The sequence below is a fragment of the Mycotypha africana genome, assembly GCF_025528875.1.
Source record: "Mycotypha africana strain NRRL 2978 chromosome Unknown BDF20scaffold_16, whole genome shotgun sequence".
NCBI lineage: Eukaryota > Fungi > Mucoromycota > Mucoromycetes > Mucorales > Mycotyphaceae > Mycotypha > Mycotypha africana.
The window spans coordinates 278,889-300,815 of record NW_026515740.1 but is presented as its reverse complement, the minus strand read 5'-3'; the positions used below and the strand labels follow the sequence as shown (position 1 = coordinate 300,815).

Here is a 21,927-nt window from a genome sequence, read left to right as displayed (position 1 = left end):
TTGAACTGGAATACCTTCCACAGAGTTCCGAAATGTATAGGGGAGATAGAAAGAATAGACAGTCTTTTGAAGTCCGTTAAAAACAGCCTCTATTTTATCAGTATATGCTGCTAGTTCAATTTTTAAACGGAAAGAATTGGATACGCGAAATGGAAGTACCGGAGCCTTAACCTTCTACTCCACATTCATCACTGAACAAATCGTTTGTGTTGCGAAAGAGTTTCAATTTCCCGCCAGATGGTTTCGTGTTACATTTCATAATTTTCTCGCATGACAAAAGAACGTTAGCGATAAATCAAAGTATTCAAGCCTTGAGTAGGATTCTGTTTAACAGGGCCAAAGTTCAGCATTACAGATGCTTAATGGTAGTTCTGCGTTGCATTTGCGTTGAACTTTGTCTGATGATTTTGTCTGTTGTCTTTTCAGGGGTTCCTCTATTCATTTTTTTCAGGCACATATAAGCAGAAAGTTAGAGTGACGGAGGTTGTATCACAGGGGGGGGGATAAAGAAAAGACCGCCAATATGTCAGTGTGAACATCTTAGAGTTCTTTTAGGCTTGTATCAGGATCATAAAATAAAAGAAAAAAAAAGGGAAATAAGCTTGTTAATTTAGACTTTATAGGTATCATTGGCGTAGATAGGCTTTAAAGGTATGGAAATCAATCTACAACGAATAGAATAACCATTAAAGACATTACTCTACATTGAAAACCGTAATGTATTGCTGCTGACAAACAAACCTCAATTGCAAATGCGGAACTGCAAAAAAAAAAGAACCAAAGAAAATGCCCTTACGCTTTCTTTAAGGCCCTTTTCAATATGCAGGCTGTTGAGTTGTATCCTTCTTTTTTTTTCCCCTTTCCATTTATGGATCACATCAAATCATTGTCGTCATTTATAAAACCGTGAAAGGCAGCTTCTTTTTTAATTTGATTCTTTTACTTTTTCATATAAACAAAATCACAAGTGCAAGTAACATATCATGTCAAAACCATCGTCAATTGTAATGGACCATAGTGAAATAACAGAAGAAAAAAGGATAAAACATCCTCAAGATACAGATCTTGAAAAGAACAAAGCATTAAATGGTGCTTCTATAGAAATTGTGGATCAGTTCAAAACAGAAGAAGACGATGATGCCGTATCTGTTGAGTCAGAGACCAACGAATACGTGCTAAAACAGCCACCGGATGGAGGTAGAGGCTGGCTAGTGCTACTGGGTTGTTTCTGCGTAAGTACTCGTTGTATTTCTTTCTCTTTCCCCTTTTACACCTGTGCAAAAAGACTGCTTCGTGTTCAGATCATAATATTGCATGAGAAGCCTTATTATTGATATTCCGTCATCGAGAAAAGCTAACACTAATTCCTTTGTTTTGATGAGTGTAGGGTCTATTCTGCACGTAGGTTTCTTTCTTCTTGCATCGTATCAGTTTTGTACTATTACTCTTTTTGTAGCTAATATCAATTGATTTATTACACGTTTAGACAAGGATATAACTATATTTTCGGTGTTTTCTTGAACTACTACAACGAGCATGTGTTTGTAGGTCAATTGACAGCATTATCGTGGATTGGCTCGCTATGGCTAGCGCTGATGAATGTTGTAGGACCATTTTACAGTTGGTTTGTGTATTACATTGGATATAAATGGATGCTGACAACGGCTGTCATTTTATGGGTACTGGGTCTAATGTTAGCTAGTATAGCAACTCAGGTACAGACTATTTCCATAAACAGAAACTGCCATTTTTTTCAATTTGCCTCTAACACTATTTTTCATTGTCCCTAAAACCGGGGAAAAAAATGCATTGTTTGAATAGATTTGGCAATTATACTTGACTCAAGGTGTATTGATGGGTTTAGCCGCCAGTTTAGTTTGGTTTCCGTGCATCAGCGCCGCTCAACAATGGTTTTCTAAAAAGCGAGGACTGAGTGTCGGTATTGCCATTTCTGGATCCGGTTTCGGTGGCCTTATCCTTTCCAACATACTTCAAGCCATCTTTGATAGTCTTGGTTATCAATGGGCTCTTCGCATCATTGGCTTTATTTCACTTGTGCTATTAAGTGTGGCTGCTCTACTGGTGAGACCTCTTAACAAGCCTACAAAGAGTGACGTCCGTTTACTGAATTTGCGACCTTTCCGTAACTTTCAATTTTGCTTGATGTTTGGTATTCAATTCATTGGTAACTTTGCTTTCAATGTACCTTCTAGTTTCTTACCAGGTAAGACAGTAAATTCATCAAATGATCATCGGGGATGGGGGTGCAAGGGAAGATAAAGCGAAGAGCGCTACTTTTCAATCATACTCACCTACAACAAAAAAAATGCTTTCTTTGATGCATAGCCTATGCTCGTTATCTTGGACTTGATCCCTGGATTGGTACAAACATGTCCGCTATTATTTCTGGTGTCATGATTGTAGGCAAGATTACAAGCGGTTTGCTGAGTGATTTTGTCGGCAGAGCCAATATGACCTTTATTGTTATTTTTATGACCGGTGTCCTGTCTCTTGCCCTATGGCTCCCATCTACCACGGCTGGGGGTATTTGGGCTTTTGCTGCCCTGTTTGGTTATTTTGGCGGCGGTTATATGGCCATGGTTCCTGCTTTGTTGGGTCAAGTGGTTGGTATGGATGAAATTGAAGCAGCCAATGGTATTCTTTTCTTTGCTTGGATCTTTGGTGGGCTATTCGGTCAGCCTATTTGTGCTGCTCTTATCAACGAAGAAAGTGGCCACCCTACTTATAACTATGCTATCATTTTTGGCGGTGTATTGATGACATTCGCTGGTTTGTTAGCTTTGGCAATCAGAATTTTACGTGCTGGCTGGAATCCATTCGTAAAAGCTTAGGTTGTACAATTATACATTTTTTTTTAAGGAAATAGACACTTAAAATGATATCACTTTCAAGAGATTCTATAATCAGCATACCTTATACATTTATATCTACAAAAAAGTAACAATAAACGGAACAAATAATTTGTTAATATCTAATCTGAAATCATATCATCGAAGGGCCATCACATAAAGTACGTTCTTTTACTTTTGTGTCATAGACTGTTTCTTAGTGAGCCAAAGTGTGAGTTTTTCACTTGCTTTGTTGTTGATAGTTGTAGTTGGCTTCTTTTACTTGCTTTCTAATTGAGCAGCATCCAATTTGCACGCATACTGGAAAATAAAAGCTTCTAACCACTGTAGTCAAGGTATAATTTGAGACGTATTCAAGACGGGTTGCTGAGCTGGCAGAGGATGGGGTCCTACATACCTCCTTCATCTCTGCAGACCACTATTGCCTAAAGCAGCCAAATAATACCCGTAGATTCAGACAAAGTGTATACGCCTTTTTTGGCAAATACAGACATAGAAAAAAGAAAATCATTCGTTGGAAGATTGAGTTTGAGGTTGAGAAAGAGAAAAAACAGCTCTAAATATCATTATGGAGACTGCTGTTTAAAATCAAGGAACTTCTTGAATTGATGGGCTACACGGTTTCTATCCATAGACGAAGGTTATCCAAGTTTCGTGTTCCTGAAACCTTCCCTCCGAAACAATAAAGAGTTTATGTTGTCTTTATGAGCCGAGATTAATTTTGTACGCAAAAGAATCATTGACGTGACTTTGTCACTGTATTAAAAACTGTTGATGTAATGAGTTTCTCCCGTCAAATTTTTATAAATGAATGAATGCGCTTATATCATGTGACGCCTTCACATATAAAGCAAGCGTCTTTAGTAAATTTGGATTTTTTGAAAAAAAGGTACATCTGCGAAACACGTTTCTTTTGAAAGATCAATTCCTCAACCTACTCTACTCCTGCTGTCGCTGTTACGTAAAATTAAAGACATCTATTTTCTGGTGTGGAATTAATTCTGCTGCAGACAAGCCCGAACCCGTAGTGACAGGTTGAGTGCATGCAATGAATAAATCAAAGAAATAATCTGTTGTAACACCGCGAATGTTGGTGTAAAAAATTCATTGGTGTGTGTGTGTGTGGGTGCGTGTGTGTATATGTGCGTTTGGATTTGATTCAACATTACTTTTTTTTTTCTCACTTTCCCTTTTTTTTTGTTTTTTTTCTTTCTCATCTAGACAAAGAAGCACTGATAAAATGAGTCGAGACGAAGAATACGATTATCTATTTAAAGGTAATATATATATTGAGTTAGTGACAGGAAGAAAGAGAGAAAAAAAAAAGAAGGGAGTGTCTTCGTGGTAGATGTCTTCATCAGTCTTGTTCCATCTCGGAATTGCTTATTATTCCTACTTTGATGTTTAGTTGTCCTCATCGGTGACTCAGGCGTTGGTAAAACTAATCTTTTGAGTCGTTTTACTCGTAACGAATTCAACTTGGAATCAAAGAGTACTATTGGTGTTGAATTTGCTACCAGAAGTATTCAAGTTGATAACAAAGTCATTAAGGCTCAAATTTGGGATACAGGTAAAAGAAAAAGTAGCATTTGAAACCAGAGAAGAAAGAGAGATGTGTATAACCCTTGGGCCACGAAAACAAAGCTTACACTGCTCGTCCTGATGATTATCACACATAGCTGGTCAAGAAAGATATCGTGCCATTACCAGTGCGTAAGTATTCTTGAAATGTACAAGCACTTGCAAATCAACAAGTTCGACATGCATATCCCTTATTCTTATCACAACAACAAATTTAATTTGAAATAGCTACTATCGTGGTGCAGTAGGTGCCTTATTGGTCTATGACATCTCCAAGCACTCAACTTACGAAAGCGTCGATCGTTGGTTGAAGGAATTACGTGATCATGCTGACTCTAATATTGTCATTATGCTTGTTGGTAACAAGAGTGATTTAAGACATTTACGAGCTGTCCCCACGGACGAAGCTAAACAATTTGCATGTAACGTCGCTCGACAATTTCATTGTTTATTATTTATTGATTGTTTATTTATATGCATTTCACTCAAACATCAACTCCTTCTCCCTTTCGCTTCCTTCTTTCTCTTTGATAGCTGATAACGGTCTTTCTTTCATTGAGACCTCTGCTTTGGATGCCACCAATGTTGATCAATCCTTCCAACAGATTTTGACAGGTAAATATATTTATAGAGAAATGCAGGAAAAATGACCTTGGGTCCTTTATGTCATTCATAACGCTTCTTTAATTTGCTTTTTTATAGAAATTTATCGTATCGTATCCAACAAAGCTTTAGAATCTTCTAATAACACCATCAAGCCTACCAGTGGCCAAACTATCCTTGTTTCTCAAACACCTGATGAACAAGCCAAGCAAGGTGGTGGATGTTGTTAAATTTGCACTTTACATAAATTGTTCCTCTGCAGAAGAAAAAAAAATACTATTCTACTCGCCTCCCTTTTTATATAATGTATACTAATGTGTTCTTGTCATCTTTTTTTCTTATAATTCAACGTTTTATATCTAACTTGAACATTCTTACAACTCTTTTCCTTTTCCTTTTTTTTAAACAGTCATACCAAATAAATAAAGTTATTCATGAACCAAAAAAAAAAAAAAAAAAAAAAAAAAAAAGAGAAGAGTCTGCTACAGAAAGAGTTTCTAGAGTTAGACGTTTCCATTACAAAGTACGACAACTTCAACGGGAAAAATAAAAGACAGGTAAAACATCTACCCGTTTTATTGTTCGTGAACAACGCCAATGACAGGATGTGGACATTGAAACAAAAAAAAAAAAACGAGACCCCCTTATCATAAACGGTTAAAAGCTGGAGTAGGTTGTAACAATATAAAAATTTTTTTTTCTTTTCCTACTCTTCAGTATTCTAGTAACCTTTAGTCACTTTGAAGCCATTCTTGTTCTATTTATTAGAGACTAGTGAAAGATCAAGGATGAACCATTTCCCAATTAAAGAGGAGGATAAGAGAGATGCTGGTGCCACAGGTAACAATGTACTACATCAAATAAATTGACAGGCACCAAAAGCTCATATTCATAATGATAAACTTGGAATGACATAGTGCCGCACTACTTTACGCGTGCCGAATTGGCTTCTATTCATCAGGATGTTTTGGATAAAAAGCCTGGTGCTAGAAAACTCATTGTTGTAGAAAATAAAGTATATGATATCACAGACTTTGCGGCGGATCACCCTGGTGGTGAAAGAGTCATCTTAACGCAGGAAGGAAGGGATGCTACAGGTATAGTCAAAGTGCAGCTCTTGCTCTTCATTATTCTATCAATTATTTAACTTTATTTACATCTGTCCAGACGTGTTCCGTGAAATGCATCCACCATCCGCTTATGAGTGCTTAGCCAATTGCTATGTAGGTGATTGTGAACCTAAAATAATTGATAGCAGCATACACACAGAAGAAAATGAGAAGAAACGTAAATCAGCCGCGTTTGCTGAAGAGATCCGCACACTACGTAATCGACTTGAAAAAGAGGGATATTTTGATGCCGATGTGCTCTATTACTGGTATAAGGTCCTGTCTACTTTGGTTGTATGTGTTGTAGGATTAACCATTCTGAAATGGTGGGGCCGTTCATCTAATTGGGCCGTGCTTGCATCTGCTGTGATTGTGGGTCTCTTTTGGCAACAATGTGGTTGGTTGGCTCACGATTATGCCCATTATCAAGTGATCAAAGACCCTATCGTCAATGACTTATTCTTGGTGACCTTTGGTAATTTAGTACAAGGTTTTTCTCTCTCCTGGTAAGGATGAATTTTTTTCTTCTCATTTAAAAGTCCTCTCTATTGTTCGCTTTGAAATTTTGAAACCGTTTGATAACAACGATAAGACGCGCATTTGCGGGAAAAGAAAACAATCATAAAAAGGGGCGGAGAGAGCGCTCGGCTTTAACTTTTTTTTTTTTTTTTTTTGCGGTCTTGTACATCTGTGGATAAAAAAGATCTAACAAAAAAACCAACATTTTACATAGGTGGAAGAACAAGCACAATACGCATCATGCAGCCACCAATGTCTCTGGCGAAGATCCTGATATTGACACAGCGCCCATCCTGCTATGGGACGAATTTGCTGCTGCCAACTACTACGGTTCCCTTAAGGACAATGCCAGTCGATTTGATCGCTTTATTGCCGAACATATCTTACCTCATCAAACACGTTACTATTTCTTCATCTTGGCCTTTGCTCGTCTTTCCTGGGCCATTCAGTCGGTCATATACTCTTACCGACATGAAAGTATAAGTTCCAAGCCTCGATTTATCACTTTGAGTGAGCGTATCTTTTTGTTGATTCATTGGGCGTTTTTCACATACTGCACAGTGGCATGGACCGGCTACCGTTGGCAAAGTATCATTCTGTTCTTTGTCGTGAGTCAAATCACAACTGGATATTTGCTGGCTTTGGTTTTTGCAATGAACCATAATGGCATGCCTGTGCTTAGCCCAGAACAAGCAACACGTACTGAATTTTATGAGCTTCAAGTAATCACAGGCCGTGACGTAAACTGCTCGTTCCTTGGCGATTGGATTATGGGTGGATTGAATTATCAAATTGAGCATCATGTAAGTTTTATTCAAATTATTGTAAAAAAAGAGAGGTACTGAATCGAATAGAGACAATACTTACCTGTTCTACTACTATACATCAGGTATTTCCTGAAATGCCTCGTCATAATTTATCGAAAATCAAGCCCATGGTGAAACAGCTTGCTAAAAAATATGATATTCCTTACCATGATACCAGTTTTATTGGAGGCACATTTGAAGTTTTGCAAACATTGGACTTTGTGCAAAAACTTAATTATAAATGGGTAAAGAAAATTTTCTAGTTGTTCTAGCCTCTTCAAAATTGCTCGAATAAACCATAGTAGTTACAGCTAATGTACATGATAATGTAAAAGTGAATCCTGCCGATGATATTATATCCATTAGGTGCAGGATATTTCCAATGCGACAGTTTTGTTGAGATGATGTTCAGTTGCCGTTGTGAAGAAATCAAGGCACAAACTTGTATCAGTTTTCTGTAAATGTGCAAGTGGGGGCAATGGTTTTTTAATCATCAGAAACCAACAAAAATTTTTCCATAAGTTTGAAGTGGAGTTTAAATGATCATAGTCCTCCTGTAAAGTATCAAGTTGGGAGAGAGATATAGCTAAAGCCGTTGATAGTATACATTCCAATATAAATGGAAGTAAAAGCACATGTGCTCTCAAGTCATACTATATTCAATTAAAGGGAGATCGACAGCGAGACTCTAGACTACACAAAGCAATTTGGAATAAGTACAACGAATCAGAATCACAGTCACATACAGAAGTTTCTTGTTCAGCAGACGGTGACTTACATGAACCAAGGCGAGTAACACTGCCCCAGGGTCTGTAATATGAGCCATGTCTCTCTTCATTAAAAAGAAAGCTTTTTTTGTAGTTAATTCACGAAGGAAGATGATTTGTCTTTAATAATTTGTGTGATATCATCTCGCTGTAAATATCGTTTTGCTTCTTTTTGAGTAACCCAACTCCACGTGGGACTCACTATTCATGAAAAAGGTATCCAGTTCACAGAAGTGTACGGAATTACTCTGAAAGGAAAAAACGTTTTTTAGTTTTTTTTTGGAGGAGAACTGTCTGCCGGAGATTGTTTGCTGGATCTGAAATAATGCAAGTCTATATAAATACCTCCTACCCAAAAAACCAAAAAAGCTCGGTTAATAAACCAAAAGCTGTTTCTTTCTCTCTATCTCTTGTTTTAGGCAACGCTCAATTACAACTTCAACATTCTCTTTATCATTTCTCTATATTCTAATTTTGTAATGCAGCAGATGAATCAACTTACTCTACGTGATCTATTAAATCAACTTGTAAATACGTTGAAACTATCTTTCGACTATCAAAAGTCAAGTAGTAACAGTACTGCGAATCAGAACTCAACAGAAGCAGCTAATGCAACTTTATCCCTTTTTGAAAAGACCTATGTATCCTTTCCCGAGTTTGTTGACACAGCGGTATCAACCACTACTACAGCACTAACAAAAGAAGCTGATAACGTCTATTATAACACACAACGACAGCAGCAGCCATTACCAAGGCAGCAAGTAAATCAATGGCTGCAACAACGAGGCTCGCTTGCTTATTAGTTACTTCGGGATAGGAGCTTCATCCCATACTGTACATTACCGTTCCTTTCTTTATTTTGTATATATCTATCTATCTATTTCAGTTCATGCAGCAACGACTGCAATAATAATACATCGTATACCAACTCTTCGTATTCCTCTCGCTTCCAAAGAAATAAACCTTGCTACATTCCCCCATTGGCTCATGTCATTGAAGAATAAAATGACGTGGAATTCACTCTCTAAGGCGATGACTTTGCTTAAAGCCTTATCTCTGTTCATCATCTCCATTTGTAGCATTATCATAAATGCATCCTGCTTTTTTTCTAGGTTTTTGAATAACGGAACTCCGCAGACACGCCCTCGCAACAAAGCAACCTAGACCGAAAAACTTTACTTTGTAGAAAAGTTTAAAAAGAAAAAAATTACGGTTTGGTTACGTACAGTGCACCAAAACAAGGAGCTCGGAAAAGAGGCCCGTTCGTTTTTTTTTTTCTTGGTTTTTGTACCTTATGTAATCGTATGGAGACACACACAAACACGCACCAGTCTTCTCATTAAGATTTGACTTGGTATAAAGAACATTTCAGAAGGTTTTCTAGTAAAAATAGACGAGATAAAGTTTGACAAACAGCATCTGATCAGGCTAGGGTTCACTCCCACGTTAAAAATAACAAGACAGAAAAAAGAGACCGTCACCGAAACTTACTGTGGTGTCAGTAATAGGTATCAGATAGTAGAATGTATCACTTTTCTATTAGTATATTATATCGAAAGGATGGCATCATTACAGACAATTAGCACCAACCAATCATGCCTCGTTTCTATTACATCCCATTGTATTCTCAGGAAATAAGCATTCAATTGTTACGAAAGACTGATCCTGATAAAGGATGAGTTGTATGTTTTATTTTTGAAGTTTAAATAGAAAAAGATATTTCCAAGAAAGAAAGTATGGCATTTAAATACAAAATAGAGATTATGAATTGCGGAAAATTAGATTATTTGATTCATCAAACTAAAGTTAAGGCTTATTGTGAGTTGTTTAAGATAGAAAAAAGTTACAATGTATGTTTTATGATGTAGAGCGGGTTTGTTTCCTACAGCTTGAATGATTTTATTCCGAAGCAAACTATTGCATGCATAAAATTGATATTGGTTAATACGTATGCACTTGCATTTTAGATCATTTGTATATTATCTTGAACGACGCATCATTCAACTTACATAATTACTAGGTATGATTCCTACAGCTCCATTTGATTTACGTGCTTGCCACCAGTTTCCTGTTCTATCGACTATCTCCAATATTTCACCTTTAGTGAAACTAAGTTCATTTGGATCTTCCGGGTTTGCTTGATCTTAGAGAGGTATGTGTATGTGTGTATATGTAATGAGAAAAAGAGAGTCAAAGTCAATAAGAATTTTGAGAATCAGAAAAATACCAATAGAGGTTTATATTTTACATGCATGTAACGCTTGTACTTTTTCTTTATAGACGAGATTAATTGCGGCTGTAGCAGTAGTAGGAGCAACAGTAGCAGAAGGTGCCGTTGTGATTGTCAGTGCTGTACCCGGAGCAGTATTTGTAACAGGTGTCGTAATATTGGTAGTAGCAGATGTAGCAGTAATGTCGATAATAGGATCAATCACCTTTGTATCTGTTGAAGCTGTTGTAGTAGGAATTAATGGTGTTGTTGAGTTGTTGATGGTATCAGCGGTTGCAGCGGTCATCCTTGGCGCTGTGATAGGTGCCGTTGTGACATTATGTGCCATCCCATTACTGTTATTGTTCATGTTAAAACTGCTTGGAGGTGTGACGCCGCCAGTTGTAGTGGATATGGTGTTGGAAGGAATATTAGCTGAATCGGGAGAAGAGATTAACATTGTCTTGTCTCCACTGGAACCCGACATCATCATTTCATAGGGAGCTTGACTTGACTTGTACTGAGGCAGTTGTTGTTGCTGCTGCTGTTGTCGACTGCTGCTACCATTTCTTTGATGATGATGGTGATGAACGCCCACCGCATTCCCATAGTTACATGTAGGTGCGTATCTACCCAAGTAACTGTTCGGTTCACAGCCAAAAATAATGATCCAAGAAAACTAACAAATGAAGGTTACGAGTAAAGTTTATCTAACTGACTTTAATTTGTGCTGGTTTTATTTTTTTTTAAAGAAAAAATCTCGTACCTGAATCATCATTAACAATGTATAACCTGCAGCATATGCCCCAGCACCACCTCGATAAACAGATTCAAACTTGTTCACAGGTACAACATAATCAAGCTGATAGATGACTAAACCAATACTAGCTGCTAGGAAAGTCAAAATCTACACATTCGAAGACATGGATGCATAACAATTAGGCGCGGGTAAGCATAAACAGACACACACTATTGCAGATACGTTACCGACAATCGATAGTTATAAAAGGCTCCAGTACACACACTGATGCAAATGCCAAATATTAAGAAGAATTCAAATATGAGAATCCACCATCCACCGCCTGTAATGCCGTCTCTAAATATACAAGCGCCAATAAATGTTATCAGCCATGTCAACTAGAATTCAAGGATGGCCGTCAGTCTATAATGATTAAAATTGCGATGCATTTGCGGAACTTACGCATGCAACACCCATAGTTAGCACTAAAAAGACATTATCAAAAATATAGGCCATCTTGTCAGAAGATAAATGTTGGGTTATACTGAAGAGTGGAAGAGAAGAGGAAGGAAAGAGTAAAAAGAGGAAAAAAAAAAAAAAAAGAAAAAAAAAAAAAGCTAAAAGAGGGCCCTATTGTACCTTCTTTTTTATGAACTATCAGTGATATCCTAGAAACAATAAGGATACTGCATTATCCTTTCATATTTTTTTATTACTTTTCCGCAACATCCCAAACAAGCTTTTTTTTTTTTTTTGAATATGAAAATTCTTATGATCTTTATCAAGGAGAAAGTCTAAATAGATTAAATCGTTCGGCAGATCATGAATCTCAATTTTAATTTATATCTGTCGTTTGTCGTTTCTGTATAAAGTAGTCAAACTTTCTTCAGATTATAGTATTTAGGCTATTCGACTCGTTCAGACTTTTTTTTAGCGTTGCCCTCATTTTAAAGCGTATAACGCTTCACCTCCTTTCTACTCAGAAACCTATCAGCTATACGCCTTAGCACACCTTTTCATAGCTTTTTTCCTTTTTTTTTTTTTTTTATTGTTCATCCCCACAATGATTATATCATATGTCAAATCACATACTAGCATGATGCAGAAAACCAAAAAAAAAAAAGAATAGAAAAAGAAAAAAAACCATTCCAATATCTCTTTTTAACGAACTCTTTTTATAAGTGCTGATGAATAATTGTTATTCAACTATAGCTAGGGGTTTTAATGAAAGTAATCTAGCTGTGTCTTGAAAATAGAGAAGTTACTTTTGTTCAAGAATGACTATACTATAGTCATGCTCATAACCTGCTATAGATTTTTTTTTTTAGTATTATAGCATATCTCGAATAAACTTTGTTAATATCGCAGACGCAAAGGGGTGGTGTATAAACCCTGTAAAATACAAGAATAGTAAGTCTTTGTTCCTTGCTCCCTTCCTGCTTTAAAATTTCAAAGTAACTATGAATATATAGAATAATAAATCCCTTTTTTTTATCTTTTTATAGCTAAAAAACTTAGTCTGTATCTATGCTGAGCGAATACCATAAAAAATGATAATCTCAACCAAGCAAGTCTTATTTTGAAATGGTCCTCTCCTATCAATATAGAAATTTGTCTGCGCTTTTTTAGTCAGCTATGGGACACTGTGATAAGGAGTCTCCTGGCTATATCATTTACTCCCCGAAGACAGTGGCTTTATATAATCACATGAGAATAAAAATTTGACAGTTGACAAAAATATTTATGCATAATGAAGCATCAATCATGATATTGATATGGCCATAGAGAATCTAAAAACTTCTGATCTTACAAGCAGCATCAATAATAAAAAATATGCAATCAGACCATGAATTATGTTTGCATATCGAGTTCTATTGCAAATATTGATTGTTTGTCATCAGTCAAAAATCTTTCCATATCATTACTTTAGATTATGCAAGTACGCTTATGATGCGCATAGAATTATACGTGCCGCACAAAATTCAGGTTTGTTATATATCTCTGTCTTACTGATAAATAAGTGGATAGGTGATGCAGCTAACTACAAAGCTTCGGTAAAAGAATGCAAAAGTCTGTTGAAACATCATTCATCCTTATAACAGTCTATGACTGTATGGTGAAAGTTCACATCAACGTCCTCGATGTCTTCTAAATGCTTACTTGGCTCATATCTGTATTTGAAATTAGCTGAAAAGATCAAAAAGCTTACTCTTCCTTACCACACAAACTGGTTTGATTAATCCAACATGCTCGTAGGCATAAAATGCTTTCTTATTGTAGCAAAACATAACTGCTATCTCTATGGTTTCGAATGCTCGAAATATGATTTAAATATGACTTTATAGTGCTTTCAGTAAGTACTTCTCATGCTCCTTTGACCTTTCTCTTTGTTGTGATTGTCGTTCTATCCAATAATTGACCTTGGTATGCATTGATGAGGAACCTAGCGGCAGCAGCAAAATTCAGATAATTGCCGATAGGCGCGAAAAAGGCACAACAATCTACACTGCGTAACGCTTTTGCTCAAACACACTGGAATTTAGATTTAATCTGTTGACTGTAGATAACTTTTATCGACTACAGCAACTCATTCCTGTCAATATATTTCAGCATGTCTTATAAGAGTTTTCAATTCTCAAAAGTTGAATAGGGAGCTATGATACAACCAACCGAAAAAAAAATAAAACTGAAGTCTGAAAAACTTTTTTTGTCTATTTGATAAATGATACAAAACACTTTACTGGAATAATGTTATTCGTTCGTTTTAACGGCTGTCAATTGCAATCCATATTCATTCAATTGCGCCGTTGTTACTTCTGAAGGACTATTCACCACGAAATCCTTACCGCCAGCGGCTTTAGGGAACGCTATCACATCACGAATGGAAGGTGTACCACACAAAATAGCCATGAGTCGATCAAAACCTAAAGCAATACCTCCATGAGGAGGGCAGCCGCCACCCAATGCGTCAATTAAATGATCAAATCGTTGGTATTCGTGTCTCTGCAGCCGTAATACTTGTTCGAGAATAAACGTCTGCATCACGGGCGAGTGAATACGAATTGAGCCTCCGCCAATTTCCATACCGTTCAACACTAAATCGTAATGCTGTCCTCTGACATTTTCCGGCGAAGTGGCTAAAAGAGGAATATCTTCATCGTAGGGCGCTGTAAAAGGATGATGTGTTGATTCCCATTTCCGCTGTCCTTCTTTTTGTGGCTGCTGATCAGCATTTTCTTCAGCGGGTGTAAACAGAGGAAAAGATTCGACCCACAAAAATTTGTACTTTTCTGTCGCGCATTCTAATAGCTTCTTTTGCTGCATAAGGTTGGCCAAGTAAAGACGTACACGTCCCATGGTAGTATTTCCACCGTACAAATAAGTTGGACGTTTGTGAACTGCCACCAAGTCACCTAGTTGAATATTGAGCGATGCATTCAGTTGATTTACCTGATTGCGTAGTACTTGAGAATGCCTTAAAGTAACACATTTGGCGGGCCATGAAGAGATATTGTTTTCGTTCACTTTCACAAAAGCGATATCCTTGCTGTTAGTTAGAGCAAGCTCCTTTAGCAATGTTTTGAGCTCCCCTCCGCTGATCGCTTTTGATCCTTGTTTGACAACCATACAGTCAAATGCATTTTCTTGAGCTATATCTGCTGCATAAGTTTCGATTTGATTAATCTTCATATCAAAACGAAGGTCTGGTTTATCTGATCCATACTAACAGCAAGTCTTCTTTTTAGTATACCTTGCTTATGGTGTAGCTCCTAACCTCTGTATAATTTCTTTCCGGAATATATTCTTTTTTACCTTGGACATGGCTTCAGTATAAGTCATATGAGGGAAATTGTCTTTTGCTAGTTTGATGCCCAAAGCTCTATCCCATATATCGGACACCATGCCTTCAATAATACCTTGTACATCTTTTACTTTGGCAAAGGACATTTCTAAATCAATTTGAGTGAACTCGGGTTGTCTATCAGCTCTCAAATCCTCATCTCTGAAGCAACGAGCTATTTGAAAATATCTATCGAATCCAGCCGCCATCAACATTTGTTTATGCTGATTTTGTCGGGTATAGAAGATAAAGAACAAAATAACAGTAATGAGCTTTCTATAATAATCCTTCGCTCTTTGTATAATTTCCAATTTCTTCTAACCTGTTGCGGACTTTGTGGTAAAGCATAAAAAGCGCCTCTCTTCCTAGTAGGTACAATATATTCACGAGCCCCTTCAGGTGTTGATTTGAATAAAGTAGGTGTCTCAATCTCTGTAAACCCGTTTCCTGTCAAATAGTTTCTCACAGTGTTTGCAATCAAAGATCGAAGACGAATATGATGTTGAAGCTCATCTCTACGTAAATCCAAATATCTATAGCGTAGTCTGACTTCTTCATTTGGCTTGTTCAAGGGCAGAAAAAAAACAAACAAAAAGAAATAGAGTATTAACTATTTCCCCTTTCTTTCTTTCTTTCCTAGAATCAATTGGCCCTGTTCCTCTTCTCCCTCCTTTAATCGCTACTTACAAGCTCTGGATGATGGGGCCAGAAAGGCAACGATGGTGAAGCTGGATTCAAGCAATACAGCTTTGTTATATCCACCTCAATATCACCCGTTGCTTGTTTACTATTAGCCATTCCTTCCGGTCTTTTCCTCACAACACCTTCTACACAGATAACACTTTCCGGCGATAAAGATTGTATCTGTGATTTAAGCTGTTGATTACTATCTCTATATACAAGTTGGGTCACCCCTGTATGATCCTTTATCGGCAAGAATATCAAATCTTGAGATAAATGTCTATAACAACAATCTTTTTAGTGGGGAAGCATTATATATGAATAGTATTGTTGGCAAACTATATTTATTTCGTCAGTTATACCTTGTTGGCTGTGCCCAACCACACAATACAACCTTGTCACCTTCATGCGATGCTCGAAGGTGACCACAGTAATGAGTTCGATCGGGATATGCGCCTGAATGAGACAAGGGGAGTGAGAGTTGTGCACGTTTCGTGGAATTAATCCAAGTAAGAAATATGAATAAGACTATAAGCATGTATATAACATATATGCTCTTTCCCTCTTTACCGTGGTATCTTTCATTGTCTTTATAACCATGTAAATATTGCTCTCGTACACTAGCTGTTGAGCTTATTTTTCGTAATTGACAGATCGTTGTTCTTCGAATAACAGGCGATTTAGGTTGATGGCAAAAAGCCGCTCTGTTTATAAACCGTAAACACGTTCGAAAATGCGATGACATTTGCAAAGGTATAACTAAATGTAGTTCAATTTCTTTAATGATCTTTTTTGGCTTTTTGACAGGGCGGTGTTTTGCCCCGCCGATCTCCAATGTGTACGATACTCAGATTCATGCAGCGTTCTTATTTTGATGATTTGATGAAAAACCAATAATAATGTACAAGTTTATTGAAATGAAAAGTAGAAAAAGAGCATGAAAGAAATATATTTACAACAAAGCCAAGAGTGGCTTTTAACTAGTCAGCTTGTTTGTAGACAAATCATCATCTTTGTATAATAAAAACAAGATCAAAATATGATATGTTCGGAAGAAGAACGGATTTACCAATTCTTTCCATGTGCATTAGCAACGATAACTGAAGCAGGGACACGGCCAAGGTTATGACGAGTATGTCTTAAGACGCCTTCTTCTTCTTCAGCATAATTTTGACCACGAGCTACGCTACCTAAGAAAGAGCTATCCTTTGGCTTTTCATAACCCAATAAACGGTCCACTTCTTCCTTGGCTGTGTAGAGGCCATTGCGTGCCTTGTCTTCGGCCCATTGGAGATCTTTATCAGCAGTTTCTTTAAGATTAGAGAAGCCACTCTTGACCTGTTCAGCGCCCTTTTCGTACCAGCTCTTAGCAGCTTGCTCAGATTGAGACTTCCATTTATCAGCATTAGCAGAAACTTCTTTATGCAAATCGTTCAAAGTACCACTGGCACGATCCTTTTCGGTTTGGAAACGATCGGCAGCTTGTTGCTTCCATTCAGCACCCTTCGCCTTGACATCACGTTGTGTTTGTTCAAGATCAGAAGCAGCACGATCAGTTTCATGCTTAAGTCGGTTAGACAAATTGGAAGCAGTTTCAGCGGCAGAATCATATGCGGATTGAGCTTCTTCTTTCACATCTGATTTGAGTTTGTTCCAGCCTGATTGAAGACGGTCAGCTTCGCGATAAGCTTTTTCATTCAGGTCGTCGACGGTACCGCTGACGTTTTTCTTGAGGCGGTCGGTTTCATATTCAGCCTTGTTCTTTGCGGCGTTATAAGCTTCGTTAGCGTTGTCCTTGACTTCATTTTTAGCTTTTCTAGCATCGTCTTCAACAGTGGATGAAGAGGAACCAAACAGTTTGGACCAGAAAGAACTCGGGTTTTCCTGAGCAACAGGAATCCCTCCAGTGTCCCTGATAGCCTTGTCTTCCCAAACACCACGCACCTTTTCAGTGTCCTTACCCACAAGAGTACTTGTATCACGCACATTGTTATAAGCGTGTTCTTCCATACGCGATTCCCAAGATGGTTTTGTTCGTTCAGTAGAGGCCTTTTCATAAACCATGGGGTTACCGTGAGCAGTGGATGCGGTATCGAATTTGTGCTTGGATTCTTGTTCGACAGGTGGCCTTGGTATGTCAGTCTCTTTAGTAGCACTGCCGCCAAAAAGATAGTTCCAGAATCCACCCTTCTTTTCATCTTCGTAAGGTGAAGCGGCAGCTACTTTAGATGGGACACGCTTAGCCTCATCTTCATTTTCCTTGTCTTCCCATACCTTCTTGGTTTTATCAGAATCACGACCAACTAAAGTGCTAGTATCCTTGACATTTTCATTGGCGTGTGCTTCTTCCTTCTTTTCCTTGGGGGATTTAGTGCTTTCCGAAGATATCTTTTCACGTACCATGGGGTTACGTTCGTTATTAGAGCCTTGGTTGGTGGCGTTTTGGAATTCACCGGCAACAGAATCGGTAGCACTTCTAACCTTTTCAGCCGCTTTATGACCAAGACCTTCAACATCACGTTTCAAATCGTTAGCATATGTTTGTCCGTTGTCTTGGGCACGTTGAGTAACTTCTGGATCACCCTTTTCATAAACTGAACGGAGAAGACAATTATTATCATGCGAATATCGCCTCTTAATGGTGAAGTCGTAGTTTATGCTTAAATAGTAAGTACTTACGTTCTTTATCTTTGGATTTTTTGTAAAAGTAGTAACCACCACCAGCTACGAGCACAGCTGCGACTAACGCAGTTGCATTGCTTCCTCCACCATCGGTAGTGGGTCGAGATTGTTCTTGAGTTGACATCAAACGTCGGCTAACTGTTGCGCGTTGACGTGAGATAAATTGGATTTTACTTAAAGGTGCTTTATACATTGTATCTGTCTATCACTTTTTCAATGGGTTGTTGGTAAGTTTGAAGAAATTGAATTTAGGAATGGTACAAAAGAAAATAATAATAAAAGAAAAGACAATAAAACAAAGAGTAACGTGTAAAGAAGCTTGTTATATACTTATTGTATCTTCGTAGACATTATATTTATACATAATTTTTTTTTACTTCTCATCAAAGACTACCTGATTCAATCATGACATCATATTGGTTTATAGCTTATCATATTGGCCTTGCTGAAAATCAAGTTTCAATTTTCTGAAAAATACATAAAAAAAGAGAAAATGACAAAACTAAGTTTATTCGAACTATAATCATAATGATAAAAGGGTAGCATCAAAATGACCATCAAACACACTTTATATCCTCGAAATGTATCTTAGAGTATGTGGAAAGGGACATTGATTTAAAACGCAATATCTGTGTAGATTCATGTCAAATGCTTTATTTACCGAGCTTAATAAGCAAGGAAGAAAGTGGGGTAAAGTCATGTATGATAAGATATGGGAAACAATAGGTTTTGAAATGGCAAATTCTATGAATCAGACGTAATCCCCGTTTCCTTTATGGAAAGTGAAACCTGTGAATCATGCAACTGTTTTACTGATTTACAGGTTCATCATCTGGCTGTGAAAAGAAAGAGAGAAATTGAGCGTCCGCCAAGAAAATCCTGTGGGGGCGTCTTAACGACGCTTTAGGAAGGATATTCTAGACACAAATATCTCAAAGGGAATGTATTGATGACTAAGGTTAAAACGTATATGATAATTGTCAATATATGAACCAAAACAGGTATTTTACTGATAAGTAAACTTCACGAATCAACAAAAACCTGATTGTTTTCTTTATGGTACGTTGTCTGTATGCGTGAGCAGAATATCACAATATCTTAGAACCCAGTCCATTACGCGGAGAAAACATTTATCAATCAGAGCTGTTTATGTATTCTGCTGTTCTTTATGTCTAACAGAAGTTATGTTCATATATGTCCTTATTTTGATACGTTATATTCACCTACCTGATTACATTTTTTTTTATGGAGAGCCATCAATCTGGCATACACTTTTGTAATGAAATAAGATCATGGAGAGCGAGGATACAATGGTTGAAGCACATCAATTAGAGCCCTTAAAATACATGCCGTTATTAAAATGTCTTTTTACTTTTATTTTCGTCCGAGATAACTTTTACATGGGATATTATATACTCTTATTATTTGTTTTTGGGAGTCCAGTTAAGAAAACGTGTTAGAGGTGTAGTGGGAAGCTCAAAGAAAGAATATCCTAGTAGTAAACATAGAACAATGTTAGTCTATGGCTAGTTTAGAGAACCATGTTCTTTGAATTGTTACCTTTTTGAGCAATCAGGATATTCAACAATGGCTGGAAAAGCTTTTCATAATCCACATTAGGATCATTCAAATGCGGTACTCCATTCAAATAAGAGTCAGACTGGTAACCCCAATTTATCATATCATTTTGCGTAAATGTGCAAGGAAACATCTTCAATAAAGGTCCAAAAATATCAGGTCTTGATTCAACTGCAATTTTCTTATCGTTGATGAAATAATAGACAGGATAACGCTTTTCAATGTTCTTGTGATACTCAACACAGGCCTCTAATAATTCCAGTCTATCAACAGGATCGGTGACGATTTTGCCTCTAGAGTTGAGTATATTTGATAATCGTGAAGACTTGATTGGCATAGCAGCAGAAACAGCTTGATTAATTGGAATATCACCAAAAAGTTCAAGCACGATTGCCTCCATCAATTCTGTTTTTGACTCGTCAGACAATTCGTCTACTGTAGTTGGTAACTCTTGGTTCGGATCTATGTTTTTCAAAACACCGGCTTTGGCATCCATAGCAACAATTTTCGTCATGTTTAGAATTAAAGTACTGAAATGAGATTTTCCTCCCAACACATTCACGATTTTATCTGCTTGTTGTGTTAATTGCTTCGTTTGATCAGGCACTAAAAATCTATTTTTCATCATCGCCTTTCGCAGTTGCTTCTGAATGTCACTTGTAGTTGTTTCATAGCGTGCTGCTGAATTTAAAGCACCAAACTGAATAATCTTTGCATCAATAGCATTCAATTGGTCTGCATAAAATACATTCTTTAAGGGCTGTGTTAATGGAGCATCTTTAGAATTTTTGGTGGCAAAATAGGATTGGATCCAGTTGGTAAATCTATTGAGTGATCCTTGTCTTGCTGCTTTCAGCGCTTCTTGAGCAAGATCAACATGTTCCCAGTCTGATCCGTTTTCCTTAAAGGACATTACATCAACTACAACCACATCCTCAGGTAGAATCTTTTCTTTAATAGGAGCTGTCTCATGGATACCCCAACCATGGCCTTGAGTTCTTTCAATAATCTTGATACCATATTCTCGTTTAATTGTTTCCAAATCCATGATTGTTGACCATGGCACTTCAATCCAATCGTTGATTGTATCACAAGGTTCTAATTCGGTTTGCCAAAAGACAGAGTCTTTTTCTCCTCTTTGACATAATTCTTTAGCATCCATGGCTTCGTATCTTTTAGCTAACGCCTCGAATGGTAACCAAGTATATATTTTGTTGATTCTCAACATAGGTGCAATAATGGTGCGCTTCGTTTCTAAGGCTAATCGAAGTGCATTCCTAAATGATTCTTGTTGTTCTGGAAAATCACTGCCATAGAAACAAGAAACAAGTACAAAAACAAAATTAGTGGGGATACAAAATGATTAGTTCAGAGTTATATGATGTGCAAATTACCTATGAGGAAACCATGATAGATAGCGCTCTTCATTTGACATTAATTTGGGGTTATTTAAAGTTGATTTAGCATCTTGTGCTGACAGATTATCTGCTGCTGCTGATGATGATGATGCTACTGTGGTTGAAGTAGTAGTCTGGCTTGTCTTCAAATACGGTAATAAAGACAATGAAATGAACATAAAAAAGGCTATACTTAACGTATAATACACTAGCCGTTGTAGCCGAATCATTTTATTCGTATTTCAAACTATTTTAAAAGGAAAGAAAAAGGGAATCAAGCACAAAAGGAACGAAAAAAAAGCAAGAGTTAATAACAAAAAACCGTTAAAAAGTTGAGGGGGAGGAGAAAACAGTTTTTGTTAACCAAAAATTAAGGGCAGGTCATCTGATTGGTCCTTTGTTCTTTTTTCTTTTGTTTAGAGTAGATCCGCTCTTAATTTTAATTGTTTAGTGCAGCCTAAGGTGACAGACAGCCAGCAACCACATACCGGAGTTTGCTAATTCACGCTTCTTTCCAATATTACTTCTTCATCATCGAGGTGTCT

General features: G+C 37.2%; 7 protein-coding genes across 7 annotated transcripts; 3 read left to right on the top strand and 4 right to left on the bottom strand.

Moving 5' to 3' along the window:
* The first annotated feature begins 791 nt into the window (after positions 1 to 791).
* BDF20DRAFT_901058 (major facilitator superfamily domain-containing protein) lies at positions 792 to 3,022 on the top strand. The gene is made up of 5 exons (XM_053082781.1): positions 792 to 1,232; positions 1,388 to 1,401; positions 1,487 to 1,715; positions 1,822 to 2,224; positions 2,347 to 3,022. Exons 1-5 carry the CDS (start codon positions 984 to 986, stop codon positions 2,850 to 2,852), a joined length of 1,401 nt encoding a protein of 466 aa, XP_052931041.1. The 5' UTR covers positions 792 to 983; the 3' UTR covers positions 2,853 to 3,022.
* A 741-nt stretch (positions 3,023 to 3,763) lies between these two features.
* On the bottom strand, positions 3,764 to 4,082 carry BDF20DRAFT_901055 (uncharacterized protein). Its single transcript, XM_053082780.1, has one exon. It carries the CDS (start codon positions 4,034 to 4,036, stop codon positions 3,866 to 3,868), a length of 171 nt encoding a protein of 56 aa, XP_052931040.1. The 5' UTR covers positions 4,037 to 4,082; the 3' UTR covers positions 3,764 to 3,865.
* BDF20DRAFT_901052 (rab11 protein) lies at positions 4,040 to 5,518 on the top strand. The gene is made up of 6 exons (XM_053082779.1): positions 4,040 to 4,147; positions 4,279 to 4,440; positions 4,550 to 4,583; positions 4,680 to 4,873; positions 4,986 to 5,066; positions 5,154 to 5,518. The coding sequence occupies exons 1-6, from the start codon at positions 4,111 to 4,113 to the stop codon at positions 5,282 to 5,284; spliced, it is 639 nt and encodes a 212-aa protein (XP_052931039.1). The 5' UTR covers positions 4,040 to 4,110; the 3' UTR covers positions 5,285 to 5,518.
* A 7-nt stretch (positions 5,519 to 5,525) lies between these two features.
* BDF20DRAFT_234825 (delta-6 fatty acid desaturase) lies at positions 5,526 to 8,189 on the top strand. Its single transcript, XM_053074977.1, has 6 exons — positions 5,526 to 5,611; positions 5,772 to 5,894; positions 5,972 to 6,151; positions 6,222 to 6,669; positions 6,897 to 7,485; positions 7,572 to 8,189. Exons 2-6 carry the CDS (start codon positions 5,843 to 5,845, stop codon positions 7,749 to 7,751), a joined length of 1,449 nt encoding a protein of 482 aa, XP_052931038.1. The 5' UTR covers positions 5,526 to 5,611; positions 5,772 to 5,842; the 3' UTR covers positions 7,752 to 8,189.
* A 2,216-nt stretch (positions 8,190 to 10,405) lies between these two features.
* BDF20DRAFT_901038 (uncharacterized protein) lies at positions 10,406 to 11,085 on the bottom strand. Its single transcript, XM_053082778.1, has one exon. The coding sequence runs from the start codon at positions 10,955 to 10,957 to the stop codon at positions 10,493 to 10,495; it is 465 nt and encodes a 154-aa protein (XP_052931037.1). The 5' UTR covers positions 10,958 to 11,085; the 3' UTR covers positions 10,406 to 10,492.
* A 2,553-nt stretch (positions 11,086 to 13,638) lies between these two features.
* On the bottom strand, positions 13,639 to 18,744 carry BDF20DRAFT_996633 (tRNA synthetases class II-domain-containing protein). The gene is made up of 8 exons (XM_053085423.1): positions 18,405 to 18,744; positions 16,795 to 18,232; positions 16,296 to 16,357; positions 16,088 to 16,181; positions 15,732 to 16,005; positions 15,367 to 15,606; positions 15,017 to 15,268; positions 13,639 to 14,926 (listed from the first exon to the last, which is right to left on the bottom strand). The coding sequence occupies exons 1-8, from the start codon at positions 18,598 to 18,600 to the stop codon at positions 13,955 to 13,957; spliced, it is 3,528 nt and encodes a 1,175-aa protein (XP_052931036.1). The 5' UTR covers positions 18,601 to 18,744; the 3' UTR covers positions 13,639 to 13,954.
* Positions 18,745 to 19,755: 1,011 nt separating this feature from the next.
* BDF20DRAFT_982884 (uncharacterized protein) lies at positions 19,756 to 21,738 on the bottom strand. The gene is made up of 3 exons (XM_053085146.1): positions 21,380 to 21,738; positions 19,968 to 21,292; positions 19,756 to 19,899 (listed from the first exon to the last, which is right to left on the bottom strand). Exons 1-3 carry the CDS (start codon positions 21,610 to 21,612, stop codon positions 19,829 to 19,831), a joined length of 1,629 nt encoding a protein of 542 aa, XP_052931035.1. The 5' UTR covers positions 21,613 to 21,738; the 3' UTR covers positions 19,756 to 19,828.
* Between the last annotated feature and the right edge of the window lie 189 nt (positions 21,739 to 21,927).

Bases quoted from the DNA above. Each gene is read 5' to 3' on its own strand.
- BDF20DRAFT_901038 (XM_053082778.1), bottom strand. From the start codon at position 10,957: ATGATGATGTCGGGTTCCAGTGGAGACAAGACAATGTTAATCTCTTCT.
- BDF20DRAFT_996633 (XM_053085423.1), bottom strand. From the start codon at position 18,600: ATGTATAAAGCACCTTTAAGTAAAATCCAATTTATCTCACGTCAACGC. The intron at 16,182-16,295 runs GTAAAGAGGGAA...TGTCTCATTCAG, and splicing joins AGACAATGAAAGATACCACG to GCGCATATCCCGATCGAACT. The intron at 16,006-16,087 runs GTATAACTGACG...TTGTTGTTATAG, and splicing joins GGTTGGGCACAGCCAACAAG to ACATTTATCTCAAGATTTGA.
- BDF20DRAFT_234825 (XM_053074977.1), top strand. From the start codon at position 5,843: ATGAACCATTTCCCAATTAAAGAGGAGGATAAGAGAGATGCTGGTGCC. The intron at 5,895-5,971 runs GTAACAATGTAC...GGAATGACATAG, and splicing joins GAGAGATGCTGGTGCCACAG to TGCCGCACTACTTTACGCGT. The intron at 6,670-6,896 runs GTAAGGATGAAT...CATTTTACATAG, and splicing joins CAAGGTTTTTCTCTCTCCTG to GTGGAAGAACAAGCACAATA.
- BDF20DRAFT_982884 (XM_053085146.1), bottom strand. From the start codon at position 21,612: ATGATTCGGCTACAACGGCTAGTGTATTATACGTTAAGTATAGCCTTT. The intron at 21,293-21,379 runs GTAATTTGCACA...TTTCTATGGCAG, and splicing joins CTATCATGGTTTCCTCATAG to TGATTTTCCAGAACAACAAG. The intron at 19,900-19,967 runs GTAACAATTCAA...GTTTACTACTAG, and splicing joins TATCCTGATTGCTCAAAAAG to GATATTCTTTCTTTGAGCTT.
- BDF20DRAFT_901052 (XM_053082779.1), top strand. From the start codon at position 4,111: ATGAGTCGAGACGAAGAATACGATTATCTATTTAAAG. The intron at 4,148-4,278 runs GTAATATATATA...TTTGATGTTTAG, and splicing joins ATACGATTATCTATTTAAAG to TTGTCCTCATCGGTGACTCA. The intron at 5,067-5,153 runs GTAAATATATTT...GCTTTTTTATAG, and splicing joins CTTCCAACAGATTTTGACAG to AAATTTATCGTATCGTATCC.
- BDF20DRAFT_901055 (XM_053082780.1), bottom strand. From the start codon at position 4,036: ATGTTGAATCAAATCCAAACGCACATATACACACACGCACCCACACAC.
- BDF20DRAFT_901058 (XM_053082781.1), top strand. From the start codon at position 984: ATGTCAAAACCATCGTCAATTGTAATGGACCATAGTGAAATAACAGAA. The intron at 1,716-1,821 runs GTACAGACTATT...TTGTTTGAATAG, and splicing joins TAGCTAGTATAGCAACTCAG to ATTTGGCAATTATACTTGAC. The intron at 2,225-2,346 runs GTAAGACAGTAA...TTTGATGCATAG, and splicing joins ACCTTCTAGTTTCTTACCAG to CCTATGCTCGTTATCTTGGA.